This window comes from Triticum urartu, chromosome 5A (assembly GCF_056163025.1).
Source record: "Triticum urartu cultivar PI428250 chromosome 5A, HENAU_Tu73, whole genome shotgun sequence".
In the NCBI taxonomy this organism is placed as follows: Eukaryota; Viridiplantae; Streptophyta; class Magnoliopsida; order Poales; family Poaceae; genus Triticum; species Triticum urartu.
Window position 1 is genome coordinate 670,457,558 of NC_141877.1, and position 17,638 is coordinate 670,475,195.

At 48.2% G+C, this 17,638-nt stretch overlaps 1 protein-coding gene across 1 annotated transcript; it reads right to left on the bottom strand.

Annotated features, from left to right (window-relative positions):
- Positions 1-16,090: 16,090 nt before the first annotated feature.
- On the bottom strand, positions 16,091-16,495 carry LOC147973955 (hydrophobic seed protein-like). Its single transcript, XM_087524851.1, has one exon. It carries the CDS (start codon positions 16,493-16,495, stop codon positions 16,091-16,093), a length of 405 nt encoding a protein of 134 aa, XP_087380977.1.
- Positions 16,496-17,638: the final 1,143 nt, after the last annotated feature.

Here is a 17,638-nt window from a genome sequence, read left to right on the forward strand (position 1 = left end):
TGCGAGAGCTTTGATGGAGGGGAAGCTAGTGAGATGTGTATGTGATTGTGCTGCTGTATGTCTTTGGGTTGTTGTGGGGTGTTATTTATAGCCGGATTGTACATGATGCAAGAGGGTGTGTTACGATCGAATTTGACTCTAGCCAACTTAAACCACAAAGCTTGTACGTGTACCCTCATGGATCGATGCTCTGACCCTAGGTACCTTTTTTACAATAGGCGACGCTGCTTAAGTACAGGTGCCCTCATGGCCGGCACTAGCTCTCATTATTGTGAACGTACAGTATAGGCATGCACGTGCACAGCGAGCGATAAGCTAAAGCTGGCCAAGTCAACTATATGTTCCATAGCATAGCTTTGGCTCCTCTCCTCATACGTGGCACAAAATTGGTAGTTGCCTTCCCCCAGATCGGATTCTAACAATCCGGGACTAGCTACTGTATACGTGATTTGGTATGATTTGATTTCGATTTTCCTTGATCGATGCACACAGGTGGACTAATTTGGTAGGTACCCCTGTACAGTTTCCTCCAAGATCTTTACACTCCCCTCAACCTCCATGAACCCGCTAGTGGAGCTCCGCCAACCAAATCCGCATAGAAAGCCCTCGACGACAGTTGTGAGGAAGACTTGGTGATCTTCAGGCTAAATACATGGTTTTCTTTGATGTACTGAAGTATTCTTTGATGTACCGAAGTACAATTGATCGGCTTCGTCGCTCCATCCGTCACCTGGTCGTTGGTTGACACCAACCAAACTTCCAAGGCTTTGCGAGTCACCCTTTTCTCTGATTTATCTCGTGCCATCAGATCAACTATGAGAAGGCCAAGGACATCTTTTCCTCTACTCCGTGTAGCGATGGCGGAGGATATAAAAATACAAAGCATATTAAATTTGCACAAAGTATAAATTGTAACTTTTATAGGTCATCATACTAATTAGACAACTGACTTCTATAGATAACTTCTAGAAGTAGCTAGCTTCAGTGATCGATCAGCGGACACTTGATTTACTGATAGCATCACCGTAGTAGACTTAGCATGGCATGCTCGAACTAGTGTTTGTTTCTATCATCGTCCTAGGACGGCGGCAACTCAAAGGTGAGAGGTGAGAGTAGGGTAGGGCGGTAACCCCCATAGAAGTTCCATCGGCATTTGGACGGCAAGGGAGCAACCGGGAGATCTACTTCCTCGTCCCATCGTAGAAAACCTCCGTTGGATGTCAATGAGCCTTGTCTCGTTGTGTAATACGCCAGCGCATGCGTAGCACAACATCCCGTCATCATCAATCCAGCATGACCATGGTCTGCTGAACACAAAGCCTGATCGTCCCGGTGCTATGTGAAAGCTGTAGCGCAGATCCCAGATTGGCTGCTCGTCGTTGTTGTCGTCCGGCGGCGACATGACCCAGAAGTGGTGGCCTCAGCATCAGGGCGTTTACAGCCGGCCCCTAAGCTCAAAGACACCCACCGGCCAGGGGCGGACCTAGAACAAAAACGTCCCGGGGTCCATGTGTACGCCATAAATGATGGATTCTAAACAATAATATACACAAAAGTAACCCACTAAATAGCTTAAAATGTCCAATAATAAAATAATAATTATCAAAATAAAGTGTTCCCCTGAAATTCATGTTGATTGTGTAAAATTAAACAATAAAACATAAGATCTCCAAACAACAGGAACAAATATGATCAGGCAACATGAATTCCCTCATAATTCGCTGGTTATTATGTTATCACAAGTGCACAAGGAGTTGCACTATTTGTGTTTGTAGGCAGAGACAACAAATAACGCTTGCTGATTGAAATGTATGGTTGTGAAGTTAAACTTACTTGACATTGTGTCTTAATGCTGCCGCGCAGTCGACAAATAATCCAACGTTCCAAATGGATGTGAATCACTAAGGAAAATTTATCAAATCACAGAATCCATATCTCTGTTGTAATACCCTTGAATTTGAAGACACCAGTCATACAATCTAGGTAAAGAATTAGAGAAAATTGGGATATGTACATATGTTTCGGACAAATTGGCGACCTTACCGAGAGCAATGCTCTTTCCTTTGATTATTTAGCAATCCGCAGCCGCCAGTGGATGAGCGCAGGGGATAGGGGCTGATGAGTGGCAATTGATCAGGGGCAGCACTACGCGCCGGTGCGCCGGCCCAAATTTGGGCCGGTCTGCACGCAGCCGTACGATCCAGCGTGCAGCAGCCGCTTGATGCTCCACATCATCATCTTCTTCCTCTCGTCCTTGCATACGAAAAAGAGAACGCGGAGCCAGCACAAGCGTTCATGGCGCCCCGCTCGTCGCAGGAACCAAAAAAAGGCGCCGTCCATGGCGCCCCACTCACGACGGCAGGGCTGCCCGTCGTCTTCGGCGACGGTGCTCGCTGAAGAACCTCCCCTCGTCGTCGATTTTAGTTGGAGATCCCGTCGATGACCCCCTGGTCGAAACTTCCCCCTCGACTGATTGCAACTCCGGTCGTTGATGCTCCACGGTTGCAGCGCTACGGTGCGCCGCCCGCCGGCCCTCGCCGTCGACGAGCGAGTTTCTGCCAACAACGGCCATAGGTCACATCGTGAATGGCATGTAGCAAAAAAAAACGGTCATAGCAAAAGAGAAGGCGGTTGCAGCAAAAGATCATCGCCGTCGCCGTTCATCGCCAAATGCAGTAGGAAACAGAGTAGCGCTCGCCATGGTTGCAGCTCTAACACCGGCCGGTTCCAGCCCGCGGTGACCACACTTTGCCGCAGGTCGGGGTGCCAAGCAACAAAAAACTATCATTTGTGTTAGAATAAATCCGAGGCATACTGTTGATCATCCAAGGACCAAGCAATCACACGAGCACGACACCGAGATTTGTTAACGAGGTTTACCGGTATGGCTACATCCCCGGGGCTTGACTATGGGCGCTCCTCCCATGACACCGCTACAATACCGCACCCGGTCGCCCTGGACACCGGCACATGCCGCCGGCTTCCCCTGCGTTCCGGTGCTATTATGTTGGCATAGGTTATATCGTGTTTCTACCCCCGCTATATATGAGAGGCCTAGGATACAAGTGTCATATTAGGACACAACTCCACATTCTATGTAAACACAATACAACTCCTAGTCCAACTGTAACCTATCTTGTACACTATATTCGACACAACTCTAACAAACTCCACCTTCGCTAATATTCTCCATCACTTTGAATTCGTCAATGCGTCAAACTTCCATGTACATTGGACCTGAGCTTATCCCATGAGTACCGCTGCTACTCCAAAGACTCCATATGACTCCACCTGCAACTTGTAGTCCCTTCTTTTCTTGACCACTGTCAACACTCAAGCAAAATTAAGTTCCTTGTTACTCTTGTTTGTGCTCCCAACTTCCAGAGTATCAGTCCAACGGCATCACACACTGATCACTGACCTGCGTGAAAGTGAACAACTCACATATTGGATGTCACACATAAGAGTTACCTGAACTCAACATCATCGCTCCTTTCTTGACCGTCTGTCTGAAACTTGAAGGAATTTCACCGTTGCTTGTAGTCATCCTGAGTCAAATTCGCAGTTGTCTCACCACATGTATGACCACCAGAGCCCTGGCCCGTCTCCATGTCCGTGCATACCGCACGCCTCGCCGCTATTACCGCGTAGAGCCTCCGCTGTCCCGGTCGAGTCTCAAGGGTCGCAAACCCACACCACTCAACATCCACTGTAGAGTACCACCGATCATCACCGACCGATGACGAGTTTCATGCTTCCATCAGACCACTGGGCTCCAGTCCAAACTGCATGTCACTCGCTTTTCTCAGCTGAATAGGCTTTGACTCTCTGTCGACTTACGCCGTAGCCCCTCAATCCAGCTCCACCTTCAACATGACTCCATGGCAGATAATCAGTCCACCACTCGCGTCCCGTCGACTCCAAGCTCACATGCGTACGCCATCTTAAATCAACCACACGCCATAGTCTTGTCGAAGCCACACAAGCCTCGGGCCTGCGCCACGTGTTTTCACGCCCAGAAGTCGGTCACCATCAACATCACGCTCCTATATCATCAGCGCCAATTCCACCACCGTCTTCTGTATCAACCGACTCACGTCGATCTGTCAGACTATCTAGTCCGACTAAGCCGAACTTATTCGGCTGTATGACACGCTCGAGGCTCCCAAATCATCTTCCGCGAATTTCCATCCATCACACTTAATTCCATCTTAGCTGGCATGACTTCCTGCAACACCCTCAAGCATCCCTGTAGTGCCAACAAATCTTCCACCATTGTCTGCCATAAACCAAGGTTTTCAGTTCCGTGAACTTCTCCACCCCAAATCTGACATCCGTTGACGCCATGGTTCTTCGTATAGCTGACCGTGTGAAAAATTATCTGAGCTCTCCTCATATGATGTCCAAGTACACAAGCAAAACCTGACGTGGTACACCCTCATGTACTAATAGCAAAATCCAAAACAAGGATTCCTTTTGATCTTCACGTGATTGCTCTTCTTTGGCTCAAACCCCGACGCTGGCTATGCTTTGTCCTGCCTTTTGATGGATAAGTATCAATGAATTTACTTGTTGCCGATTCGATCTGCCTATGTCCGTGTCCTAGGTGGACTCGGTCCTCTATGTTTCCAAAGCAAATCTCAGATGTGTGTACGTACGCCTCGCACGCACACGGCCTCGGCCACAGCCCCGCCGCGCCCGTCATGGGCCTGGCTCGCTAGCGACCAGCGCATGCGTTGCGCCTGCTGCTCACACGCATTATGCCGCCGCCGAGTCGATGTTCCATATGCGCCGCCTCAAACGCTCGCCCAATTGATCGACAATCGCCGCACGTTTCGCCTACTGCGGCCAAGCAACACGCCTCTCTCTGATTGGCTTTTTTGAGAAGGTCACAACCGTCGAGCACATCTGCTTCTTAGATCGCTCCTCGCAGAACTATCAACGACGTCTCGCCGCTTTTCTTCCGCTCCAACTGCAATCAATCCTGCAGATCTCCAACGATGCCTGCCATCTCCTCTAGATCAACAATCCACAGCCTTCGAATAACCTAGCTCATAATAGCATTTGTTAGAATAAATCCGAGGCATACTGTTGATCATCCAAGGACCAAGCAATCACATGAGCACGACACCGAGATTTGTTAACGAGGTTCACCGGTATGGCTACATCCCCGGGGCTTGACTATGGGCGCTCCTCCCCATGACACCACTACAATACCGCACCCGGTCGCCCTGGACACCGGCACATGCCGCCGGCTTCCCCTGCGTTCCGGTGCTATTATGTTGGCATAGGTTACATCGTGTGTCTACCCCCGCTATATATGAGAGGCCTAGGATACAAGTGTCCTATTAGGACACAACTCCACATTTTATATAAACACAATACAACTCCTAGTTCAACTGTAACCTATCTTGTGCACTATATTCGACACAACTCTAACAATTTGTCGGTTGAAGCAAAAAATTATTAGTTTCCAGCAAAAACTAAAGCTGGTTCTAGCAAAACAAAGTCAGCAGGAAAAGCTCCCAGTGGGCGATTGTAGCAAAAAAATAACTGGTTCCAGCAAAAACACAGACTGGTTCCAACGAAAAAAAGTTGCCGTCGATGGCGAGGGCGCGTCGGTTCCAGCACATCGCATGTCAAGCAGCAAAATTACTGATGCCGATTCCAACTCTGGGCTTCCCCGATTGCAGCAAAAGGGCATTGTGGTTCCAGCATCTGGCAAACCGGTTGTAGCACCCCGCATGGTCACCACTAGCAGATGCGGACTTCCAGGATTTTCCTCCATGGTTCCAGCATCTGGAAGCCACGGTTCCAGCATTTGTAACCGCGGTTTGTAGCACCACGGAGCTGCACGGCGCAGTCGCCGTCGATGCAGCCCACCGTCGACGCGGCGCAGCCACCATGGAAACTCATCTCGCTCTCTTTTGCAGCAAAAAACGGTAAGGATGGAGGGGCAAGGGGGTTGGGTGAGCGGCCATGGCTAGTAGCAGCGGCCGGTGCTGAATCTCATGGAGGGGGATTTCTCTCGCTAGAGAAAGAGAAATAGAGATGGAGGGGATGGGAGTGACGGGAGGAAGAGGATAAGGGAGGGAGGTGGAAGAAGAAGATAAGACAGAGAGGGAGAGAAAAAAACTGGGCGTGCAGTGCGGAACGTACGATTGTGGTGGGATCGAATCGCTGCGCGTGAGGGCCGGCCGAAGTTTCGGCCGACGCACCATCTGCAAGCGTTTTCCATTGATCAGGGGGTGAGGGGCGGCGGCGCGACGGTAGGAGGCAAGCAGGCACCAACCGAACTGGCGCAGGATCCAATCGATCGCTATCTTGTTTTCTTTGCTCCCTCAAGATGATCGATAGCCGGATGGGCCTTCAACTAGATGGACCGTGCCTGAGCTCGATCCAACTAAGTCCAACGGGTGTCCAGATTTATTTTTTACCCTGTCCAAGCCTCAAATACGAAGTAGTATACATGTAAGCGCAATTTCTACCCGGTGTCCTGTGACACCGGCTGTGTGAACGTAGGTCCGCCCCTGCCACCGGTGGGCTATCGAAGTGATCATACTCGTAATCCGGGAGACCGTATGTGCGGCATGACTCCGTAGCCGCGTGGATTGCCAGTATTTTTCTAGGAATCTCGTATCTAGGCCAACCGTTGGTCACCACGTACAGCTTGCCATCCATCGACACCGGTGACGAGATTTTCGTCGGGTGACACGGGGAGAGGAACGAGTGGTGGCGCCACCCGGCGGCGTCGCCTAGGGTGTGCATGTCCACCTCCACGCGCTGCTAGGAGGAAAGAGAGTGCGTCAATCGCCGAAAGAGCTTGTACTCCTTGGTGGGAGGGCTGAAACCCAAGGCGAACTGGTGCATTATATGAGCCCTTGGGGTGACCATCAGCGGGGTTCATTGCCATATTAAGGGGGTTATGTGCATTTTCTAAGCATTAATGGACATAATTCAAGTTCAAACAATCGGTGCATGAAAGGGTGCATAAGAACAGCTTGAAAAACCATGCTCGTGTCATTTAGTAAATTCTTATGCCTTTTAAGGGAGGGACACATATTTCAATGAAATGTGTGGCAATAGTCAACCACAAATGTTTGTTTATTGGGTTTTCAACTATAGAAAAACTGAAACAAATGCTTGAAAAGCATGACGCCTGGCATGGTGTGCCATGGTATGACCTCACCATGCACTGGTAAAAATTAGAAGGTTTGACTAATGTTGTCATGCACGACCTTCATAAATCGAACCATCACCAAAGAAATTCCACGCTTTCGAGAGGAAAATCACCAATATTAAAGGGGAATCCAAATTTTCTTCGTTCTTTGCCCTGGACGAACATACACCCTGCAAGTCACCGTGTTCAAATTTGGTATTTTTTCGGGCTCATTTACCATATTTAGGGGATTATGTGTATTTTCTAGGCAATTAGCACATATAAATCCAATCCAGCTACAGGTGCACGGGTGTGATGTGAGGGACGTGGATTGCCGTTCGATCGCGGCGCATCCTACAGTGCACACGCGCGATCCGCGTGACTGGGGTTCCGGCCAAACATAACGCAACACACAATAGGCTCAGCGCACACTGTTTCCGAAAGCGACGGAGATGAACCATGTGCGATAATGAACGAGCAAAATTTTAAGGGAAGCCAAATTTCTGTTGCGGTTTGTCGTTGAGCTCTTGAATACCACCGCACTGTACGGCTTCCCGGCCCCTCCATCCCAGAGCTCTCTCCAGGCGTCGTCCATGGCACCGCGACGCACAATAACTGGTAAGGAGGCGATGGCATCCCGCCGCACCGCGTTCCTCTCCGCCCGCGACCGCACACATGGTAATGAAGCGATGGCATCTCGCCGCGCCGAGTTCATCGCCGCCGGCGGCCAGACATTTACATGGGCGGACTTTGAGACTGCCATGGCCGAATGGGTGGTGGATCTAGAGGCGGCCAAAGCCGCACAGAAGAAGCGGAAAAGGCAGAAAGCAATCAAAAAAAGAGTGTCCCGCTGCCGCAAGAAAAAAGAGGTTGCACGCCGTGGTGAGGAGAGCTTGGCGGAGATCGAAGCACAGTGGGCTGCCGCCTACAAGGCCGGGAAGGAGAACGCCGGCGTCTGGCCAGCATGGCCTGATGACAGCATGTGAGAAGTAGTTTAAGTTTGTAGTCTTATGGCAAATTACCAGTAGTAATTTAAGTTTGTAGTGTTAATGTACAATGTCGGTAAGAGCATCCTTTGAGGGCTTTGAGTGTTGATTAGCATGTGTGCCCATGTGCATTTTTTGCGTTAATCATTAGAAGATCACCAAACACACGGTTTCTATGTCGTACTCGTTTGTGTTTTTTGCGTTAATGATCCATAGGTGAGTTAACTGTGTGATGTTTCCTAATAAATCAGGCGTACTATTGACCAAAAAAAATCAAGTAAATGTGTAATTTTTTTGGAGTCGGGATCTGCCAACTTTATTTTTTCTCGCACACGAGTATTTTACGCGCTTCGTCTGCGTTGTGTATTCCGCCGCCCAAGTTTCAAGTTTCGCAGCGAAATTTTCATTAGGCACGCGATTTCAGAATTTATTCCTCCAACCACATCCCCATCCTTAGTATTCCCCCCCCCCCTCGCGCCTTCCCCTACTGGCATCTGAAACCACCGCCGCCGCAACCACAGCTTCAACCACATCTACATTATGCTCGCATCCAGTCAAGCAAATGATGATTACAACCGTCAGATGATGGCGGTTAGTTTTGCCCTCTTAAAACCAAGCTAAATTTTTGCACTTTCATTCCTTCTGACCTTCTAGTTTGCTTGTTTAACTAACATCTAGGCTATGTTGGCGTCTTGGAGTAACCGCACGGATCCACCACAAATGGGACCCCCACCACCACCTGCGGGAGAACCCCCACACATGCCCACGTTCGATGAATGGGTGGCACTAGGCAGTGATAGTCCGGTTAGTACATTTGCCTAACTACTGACAAACTAGTTCTCGTTCATTCAACACTATCATATCATATTTACCGTTAGAATCTTCTCTCAAACATGTAGGGGACCGGTGGCTCGACTCCTGCTGCGTCGACCCCAGTCACTCCGATCTTCCAGAGTGATGGTGGTCGCGGTGGCGGTTTTGGCGGAGGTGGTCTTAGCGGTGGTGGTCTTGGTGGTGGTGCTTTTGGCGGAGGTGGTCTTGGTGGTGGTGGTTTTGGCGGAGGTGGTCTTGTTTGATGTCATGATGATTCCGTGCATGTGGCCGTCATGCCATGCCTTTCATGTTGCTACTTTTATTATGTTCCATGTCTTGCACTAGTTTTATGTTCATGAACTTCCGCCGGTGATGATCTTTAGATGATGATGATGAACTTGAGTATGTTTAGATGATAAACTGTCCTATTTCTGCATAATTCTATATTATTCTGCTTTGAAATGCTGTCAAATGAATTGAAAAAGAGAAAAGAGAGAAAAAACTATGCCTACGGCAAAGCCGTCGGCATATATAAGCCCAGGAGATACCAGGACACGCCACGTGGCAGAGATATGCCGACGGCAAAGCTGTCGGCATAGTTTTCGGTCTATGCCTACGGCAAATATCTCTGCTGCCAGGAGAAACCAGGGGCCGACACGTGGCAGAACTATGCCTACGGCAAAGCCGTCGGCATAGATTCCGTCTATGCCTACCTGCCACCAGGAGGCACCACGGGGTGCCACGTGGCAGAGGTATGCCGACGGCTTGCTTGGCATACCTCTGCCACGTGCCATTCCACGAATCGCCCGCGCTTTTGACGGTGCAATCTATGCCGACGGCCAAGCCGTCGGCATACCTCTGCCACGTGCCATACCACGATTCGCCCGCGCTTTTGACGGCGCCGTCCGTTGCCGTCAGACGGAAAACAATGCCGACGGCTATACTATGCTGACGGCTGACGCCGGGCCGTCGACATAGGCGCCTATGCCGAGGGCTATACTACGCCGATGGTCTGACAAGACTACGCTGACGTTATCTACGCCGACGGGTCTATGCCGACGGCAGCCGTAGGCATAGATCTATGCCGACGGCAGCCGTAGGCATAGATCTATGCCGACGGCATAGGACCTATGCCGACAGCCTTGGGCCGTAGGCATAGTCCACGAGTCCGGTAGTGAGTGTTTCGCCTTCTTAGTGGACAGTGCGCAACAAGGGTGTCAGTCAATTTTTTCATGTAAATGTTCACCCTCTAGTTCTCCATCCATTCACTTTTGCATATTCTCTACGTCTTGCAGGAAGTGTCTCCTAATGTGTGTTCTCAACTTGTGCAAATAGCTACTGGATGGCATCCCCAAAGTTGTTGCATGAACATCGTCAGGATGGCTATCCGGGCCAAGGTAGGCATGCAAATGATTAATTTCTCACTATTTTAGGTGTAGGACAATTCGAAAATGTGACTGCTATGAAAGAGGAATGAGGCCATCATGAACTCTAACTCCACTAGCATGAAGAACGAATACAACACATTTTTGGTGAGCACTTGAGCTTCTCACTTGGAATGTAGATGCTAATTGTAGTGTCGTGTAGTCAGATTAGTTGTATGTAGTGTACGCAACAAATTCTGAAGATTCGCTCTTCTTTTCTTTGCTAAGCCAAAGATTTGCAGATTAGCACAGTAATTAATCCCTTCACTAGGCTGTGATATACAGGTTACGCTAAGAGTTACATATATGTATGTATATCACTTATTCTTGAGCGGAATTTTTTTTTCAAGTAGTGTAGAATAGTGTTCAGTGTTAATTAGTTGGGTATATACCACAACCAAAATAACTCAATTCACTTGCCCAGATATAAAATAACTCAAGTCTTCCTCGAATTATGCAAGAAATATACCAATTAATATTTACTTAAAATAGTTTGTGTTTCTCACATAAGGACTATATAAGAATTTCCATTAAGTCGTGTCTAAGCTACGGGTAAAGTATGCATTTTTATCTGCTTGGACATGAATTCATATGCAATTATCCTTTGTGCTAGTTCATTTATATGTACTGACTTATAAATGATTTATGGTTTTGTAGAATTGATGGTGCATCGTAACAGAAGCATCACAAGGCATTGTAATCATTGACAAAGAATGATATGCACTAAAATACAAGGGCTTATAATGTTATCCCATGGCCGAAGATTATGAAGAAAAAAAAGTCACTTTTGTAGTTAGACATGAACGACTACAATGCTTGTCTAGAGAGTGTTTTTCGTTCATAATTTTTAATGGTATTTTTAACTTCGGCATTGTATCATGTTCAACATATGTGGTTTTGATTAATGAAAACAGGTTGTGATAAATTGACTGTTCAAATTATTTTGTTTCTTAATTGGTGTGGTTGATAATCGTCAAAAGTTACACGTAACATAAAATAATATCTTTAAAAGTTAAGATTGGTTGTTACAGGCAAGAAAAATGGTGAGATGGATGGCCATTGACAATATAAAGTGGTAATTATTAATATTTTAATAACCATGAAATGTTCTAAACGATGGGATAAGTGGTCGCGCGCTAGTACACGAATTGTTGTCGTTATTTCCTCACCATTAACGACAACACATTGTCCCACTCGTTATAAAATAACGACGGGAAAATGTGGTCGTTATACTTTTAACGACGGAGCCTACTACGACCAAAAAGATGTGGTCGTTAATGACTTTCAACGACCGCATTCTCACTTTTAACGACCACATCTCCCTTGTATTAGACAAATAAATCAAACCACTTTATGTCATGCTTGTCAAGTAGGACGTTATATACGTTTGCCTTTTCCTTCTTCTACTACTCGTACCACTCGACCATTCGAGTTAGTGCATTGTGATCTTTGGACTACACCGATTTTGAGTGTCTCCGAAAATAAATACTTTCTAGTCATTCTTGATGATTTCACACATTTTCTATGGACTGTTTCGCTCCGCCAAAAGTCTAATGCTTACGCCTCGCTCTCCGCTTTTCGCGCGTTCGCTCTTACTTAGTTTGGTTTGCCTCTCGTGTCCATACAATGTGATAATGGTCATGAGTTCGATAATAACAAACTCCACTCTCTCTCGCCGCCACACACGGTATTCATATTCCCTCCTCTTGCCCATGCACGTCCCAACAAAACAATAAAGCTGAACGCATTATTCGCACGTCAATGACATTGTGTGTTCTCTCTTATTTCAGGCTAGCTTGCCACCATGTTTTTGGGCCGAAGCACTTCACACCGCCACTCATGTCCTCAACCGTCTTCCCACAAAAACAATCAGCGACCCTTCTCCATATTTCACTCTACACAACAACCATCTCGATTACTCGTCACTACGCGTTTTGGCTACCTATGCTATCCTAACACAGCTTGTACTATGCCACACAAACTATCGTCGTGTTCGAGTGCTTGTGTTTTTCTCGGCTATTCCTTCATCATAAGGGGTACCGGTGCATGGATCTTACTACCCAACGTATCATCATCTCTCGTCATGTTGTTTTCGATGAGATGACTTTTCCCTTTGCCTCCCCACAGCCTACAATTGCTGCCACATACGACTTTCTCGACGCCAAAGACAACCCACCTGTTGTTGTCCCTCCCTTTCCGGTCATCACTCCTACACCCAACGCGCCGCCCTCACCTCCACCCACCTCTCCTTCCCCACCCGCCCCTCCTTCACCGCCCGCCCTTCCCTCACCGCCCGGGCCTCGTGCACCTACTCATCGCACGCGTAGCACCTCCGGCATACATAAGGGCCCCCGCGAGCGGCTTAACCTGCATGTTTCCTCTGTTAGCAGGTACTCACTGGTCCCCACCTCCGCCCGAGCCGCTCTCAAAGATCCTAACTGACTTGATGCTATGACTACAGAATATTGCGCTCTCCTGAGCAATAACACTTGGGATCTTGTGCCTCCTCCTCGGGATGCAAACATCATCTCCGGCAAGTGGGTGTTTTGTCATAAGATCAAGCCTGATGGCTCCCTCGATCGCTATAAAGCTCGTTGGGTTCTTCGGGGCTTTTCTGAGGAGCCAGGCATCAATTTTGATGAGACGTTTAGTCCGGTTTTCAAACCGACCACAGTGCGTGTCATCCTCTCCATCGCGCTCTCTCTTAATTGGGAGACCCGCCAACTCGACGTCAAGAATGCCTTCCTGCATGGTAAACTTGCCGAGGTAGTCTACTGTCGTCAACCCACTGACTTCATTGACTCCACTCGCCCCGAGCACGTATGTCGGCTGAACCGTTTGCTATACGGTCTCAAGCAGGCTCCTCGTGCGTGGTACGAGCGCTTCATGACTTTCATCACTTTGACTGGTTTCGTGTGTCCACCCTCGGAGACCTCGATGTTCGTCCTCCGGTGTGCGGAAGGCATGACCTTCCTCCTTCTATATGTGGACGGTATCGTCCTCACCGCCTCCTCAACTGGATCGCTCGACAGGATCACAGCCTCTCTCCACACCGAGTTTGCCATGACGGACATAGGCAGCCTCCACTACTTCCTTGGCATCACGGTCACCCGCGACTCCTCCGACATGCATCTCTCGCAAGACAAGTACGCCACGGAGATTCTGGACAGGGCCGGCATGACTGCATGCAAGTCCGCCACGACACCGGTTGACACGTCACCGAAGCTCGCTACTATGTCGGCCCTCCCGTCGCTGATTCTACCAAGTATCGGAGTCTTGTCGGGGCTCTACAGTACCTCACTTTTACGCGCCCCGATATCGCATATGATGTTCAGCAGGTTTGTATTCATTTGCACGACCCTCGTGAGCAACATCTGACAGGCATCAAGTGCATGTTGCGCTACGTCAAGGGCACACTTACTCATGGACTTTAGCTCTACTCGTCTTCGTCATACTCCATGATCGCCTACATCGACGCTGACTGGGCCGGCTGCCCCGACACTCGGCGGTCCACATCGGGCTTCTGTGTCTACCTCGGTGACAACCTGATCTCCTGGTTGTCCAAGCGACAACACATGGTCTCTCGCTCTAGCGCTAAAAACCGAGTACCACCCCGTGGCCAATGCCGTAGCTGAGGCGAGTTGGCTTCGGCAACTTCTCCAGGAGCTTCATCGCCCAACCCCTCCTGCTACGGTCGTCTTCAGCGACAACGTCAGCGCCGTCTACATGTGCACAAACCCAGTTCAACATCAGCGTACCAAACACATCGAGATCGACCTACACTTCATTCGTGATCGTGTCGCCATGGGTCAGGTCCGTGTGCTCCATCTTCCCTCGTCTTGCCAGTTCACTGATATCTTGACGAAGGGACTACCGTCACCGTTGTTTCTGGATTTTCGGTCCAGCCTCAACGTCCGCTCTCCTCCCATTGTGTTTGTGGGGGAGTGTTAGACTATATCACGTATCGTGACATATCTCCTAATTCCCTAAATTGAGGAGTATCGATATTATCGTGATCTCGCATTTATGATTAGGATTGTAAATCTATCTATATATTAACATGCAATGGAAAAGCCCAAGTGTGGCAAATATTCCTAAAGTCTTTTTGATTCAATGCCTGATGTCCAAACGTTGAACCCTTGAAGTTGAGAACATGGTCCTCCACAAGCTTTGTTTCTTCAAGAATCACCATCATTGCCTCTATTTCATACTCATCTTCCTCATCCAATGAAGGAAAATCCATGAATTCGACCTAGAAGCACTCCTAGTCAGAATCCATTTTGTTTTCGTCCAAGAAACAACAACAACATGAAATTTCGCTGTGGTATTCCACCGACCATCTCTCGTGCATGGTCTATCCGCTATGGACATCGTCGCTAGGGACGGAGGGTACACAGGCTATGGACGAACCGGCGGAGTGTGGTCAGAAGCATAGGCCGAAGCAAGCAGACGCATGGGTAGTGTGGTAGAGGTCTATCAAGGCCTGGTCAGTGTCAGGAGGGGGTTTACTAGGGCGGCGTCAGTCTCCAGCAGCAGACAAGGAGGGCAGGATTGTGAAAATACGGAGGCTCCAGGTGTGGTTCGGGGCGTTGGAGACCGTAGTGGCGAAAGTCTGGACTCCCCAAGAGCTCCCTCGATTTGGGGCCGGTCTATGGGATTTCGGACACCCGGACCGACCAGTTATAATTTGGTGGTCCATGGTCGGTCCAAAAGTATCCGGACATTGTGAGCGTTTTGGTGTCCGCGTTGAAGATGCCCTTATGAGTAGATCAAGCATCTTCTCAAAGAGAGCCATGAAACCAAGTTTCAAAGAAAACTTTGTGGAAACCATATTTGGAAGTTTCGAAAAATGTGAAGAAAAAAAGGGCATGTTAAGAGGGTGATGTTCTATTGCCATGCGAAGTTCGAAGTTCAAACACATTACCATTTATGAGCTATAAAAAGAACACATTCAGCTATTAGTCGAGATGTTTGCTGTTCGGCAATATTCAATGTTGATTTTGTTTTTTCCATACCTCATAAACTGCAATGTGTTTGAACTTGGGAATTTCACATGCTAATAGAACATCACACTATTAATATTGCTTGGTTCTTTAAGAATTTTTTTGAGACTTTAAAACATTGTTTCCGCATGGTTTCATCGGTTTCCACCGAAACTTTGTTTTCATGTGATACTCTATCCTTCTTCAAAAGAAAAAGAAAGGGTAGAAGCTGCCACGCATGCACAGCCTGGAGATACAAGCACATTGTTAGACAACTTCAACATACTTTTATTCCACGTACATATGCATGCACATATATACTCCCTCCGGTCCTTTTTAGTTCGCATATAATATTTGTCTGAAGTCAAGCCTTATAAAGTTTGACCAACTTTATAAAGAAAAATGCCAACATTCATAATGTGAAATCAATATCAGTAGATGCATCATGACTTAAGTTTTCATATTGTATAACTTTAACATGATATATGTTGATATTTTTTCATATAAATATGGTCAGACTTTATGAAGTTTGACTTCAGAAAATTCTTATATGCAAAGTAAAAAGGACCGGAGGGAGTATGCACGGATTAATTTCAACAACACAACACGGCACACTTATACGATTACCTAGTGAACAATGTTGCATGCATGCCTGCAGGAAACATGGACGAGACTGAGATATAAGATGAACTGGAACGCAAACTAGCAAAGAGCAGAGGTGATCATTCAGCGCCGGCAGGTGTAGTTGGATTCGCATGGAATCTTGCACTGGTTCAGGAGGGCGACGACGTCGACGTGGAGCAGCCCGTGGAGGACGACCACGTCACAGAGGCACGCCGCAGCGTCCAGGCCGGCCAACTCGCCCAGCAGCTGGCAGCACGGTTCATACGGCGACACGCCGAGGCTGACAATCGGCACGCTCAGCAGGCTCAAGCACACGCCCAGATCCGGGCACGAGCCACCGCTGGTTGATGGTGGTGGTGGTGACGGCGGCGGTGGGGGCGGCGGGCATGACGGAGGCGGTGGCGACGGCGGTGGGGTCTGGCAGTTGTTTCCGCCGCAACCGCGCACGGTGGAGACCGTCAGTGCCATGGCAAGGAGCAGGAGCACGAGCTTGGACGACGGCGCCATTGCGAGAGCTTTGATGGAGGGGAAGCTAGTGAGATGTGTATGTGATTGTGCTGCTGTATGTCTTTGGGTTGTTGTGGGGTGTTATTTATAGCCGGATTGTACATGATGCAAGAGGGTGTGTTACGATCGAATTTGACTCTAGCCAACTTAAACCACAAAGCTTGTACGTGTACCCTCATGGATCGATGCTCTGACCCTAGGTACCTTTTTTACAATAGGCGACGCTGCTTAAGTACAGGTGCCCTCATGGCCGGCACTAGCTCTCATTATTGTGAACGTACAGTATAGGCATGCACGTGCACAGCGAGCGATAAGCTAAAGCTGGCCAAGTCAACTATATGTTCCATAGCATAGCTTTGGCTCCTCTCCTCATACGTGGCACAAAATTGGTAGTTGCCTTCCCCCAGATCGGATTCTAACAATCCCGGACTAGCTACTGTATACGTGATTTGGTATGATTTGATTTCGATTTTCCTTGATCGATGCACACAGGTGGACTAATTTGGTAGGTACCCCTGTACAGTTTCCTCCAAGATCTTTACACTCCCCTCAACCTCCATGAACCCGCTAGTGGAGCTCCGCCAACCAAATCCGCATAGAAAGCCCTCGACGACAGTTGTGAGGAAGACTTGGTGATCTTCAGGCTAAATACATGGTTTTCTTTGATGTACTGAAGTATTCTTTGATGTACCGAAGTACAATTGATCGGCTTCGTCGCTCCATCCGTCACCTGGTCGTTGGTTGACACCAACCAAACTTCCAAGGCTTTGCGAGTCACCCTTTTCTCTGATTTATCTCGTGCCATCAGATCAACTATGAGAAGGCCAAGGACATCTTTTCCTCTACTCCGTGTAGCGATGGCGGAGGATATAAAAATACAAAGCATATTAAATTTGCACAAAGTATAAATTGTAACTTTTATAGATCATCATACTAATTAGACAACTGACTTCTATAGATAACTTCTAGAAGTAGCTAGCTTCAGTGATCGATCAGCGGACACTTGATTTACTGATAGCATCACCGTAGTAGACTTAGCATGGCATGCACGAACTAGTGTTTGTTTCTATCATCGTCCTAGGACGGCGGCAACTCAAAGGTGAGAGGTGAGAGTAGGGTAGGGCGGTAACCCCCATAGAAGTT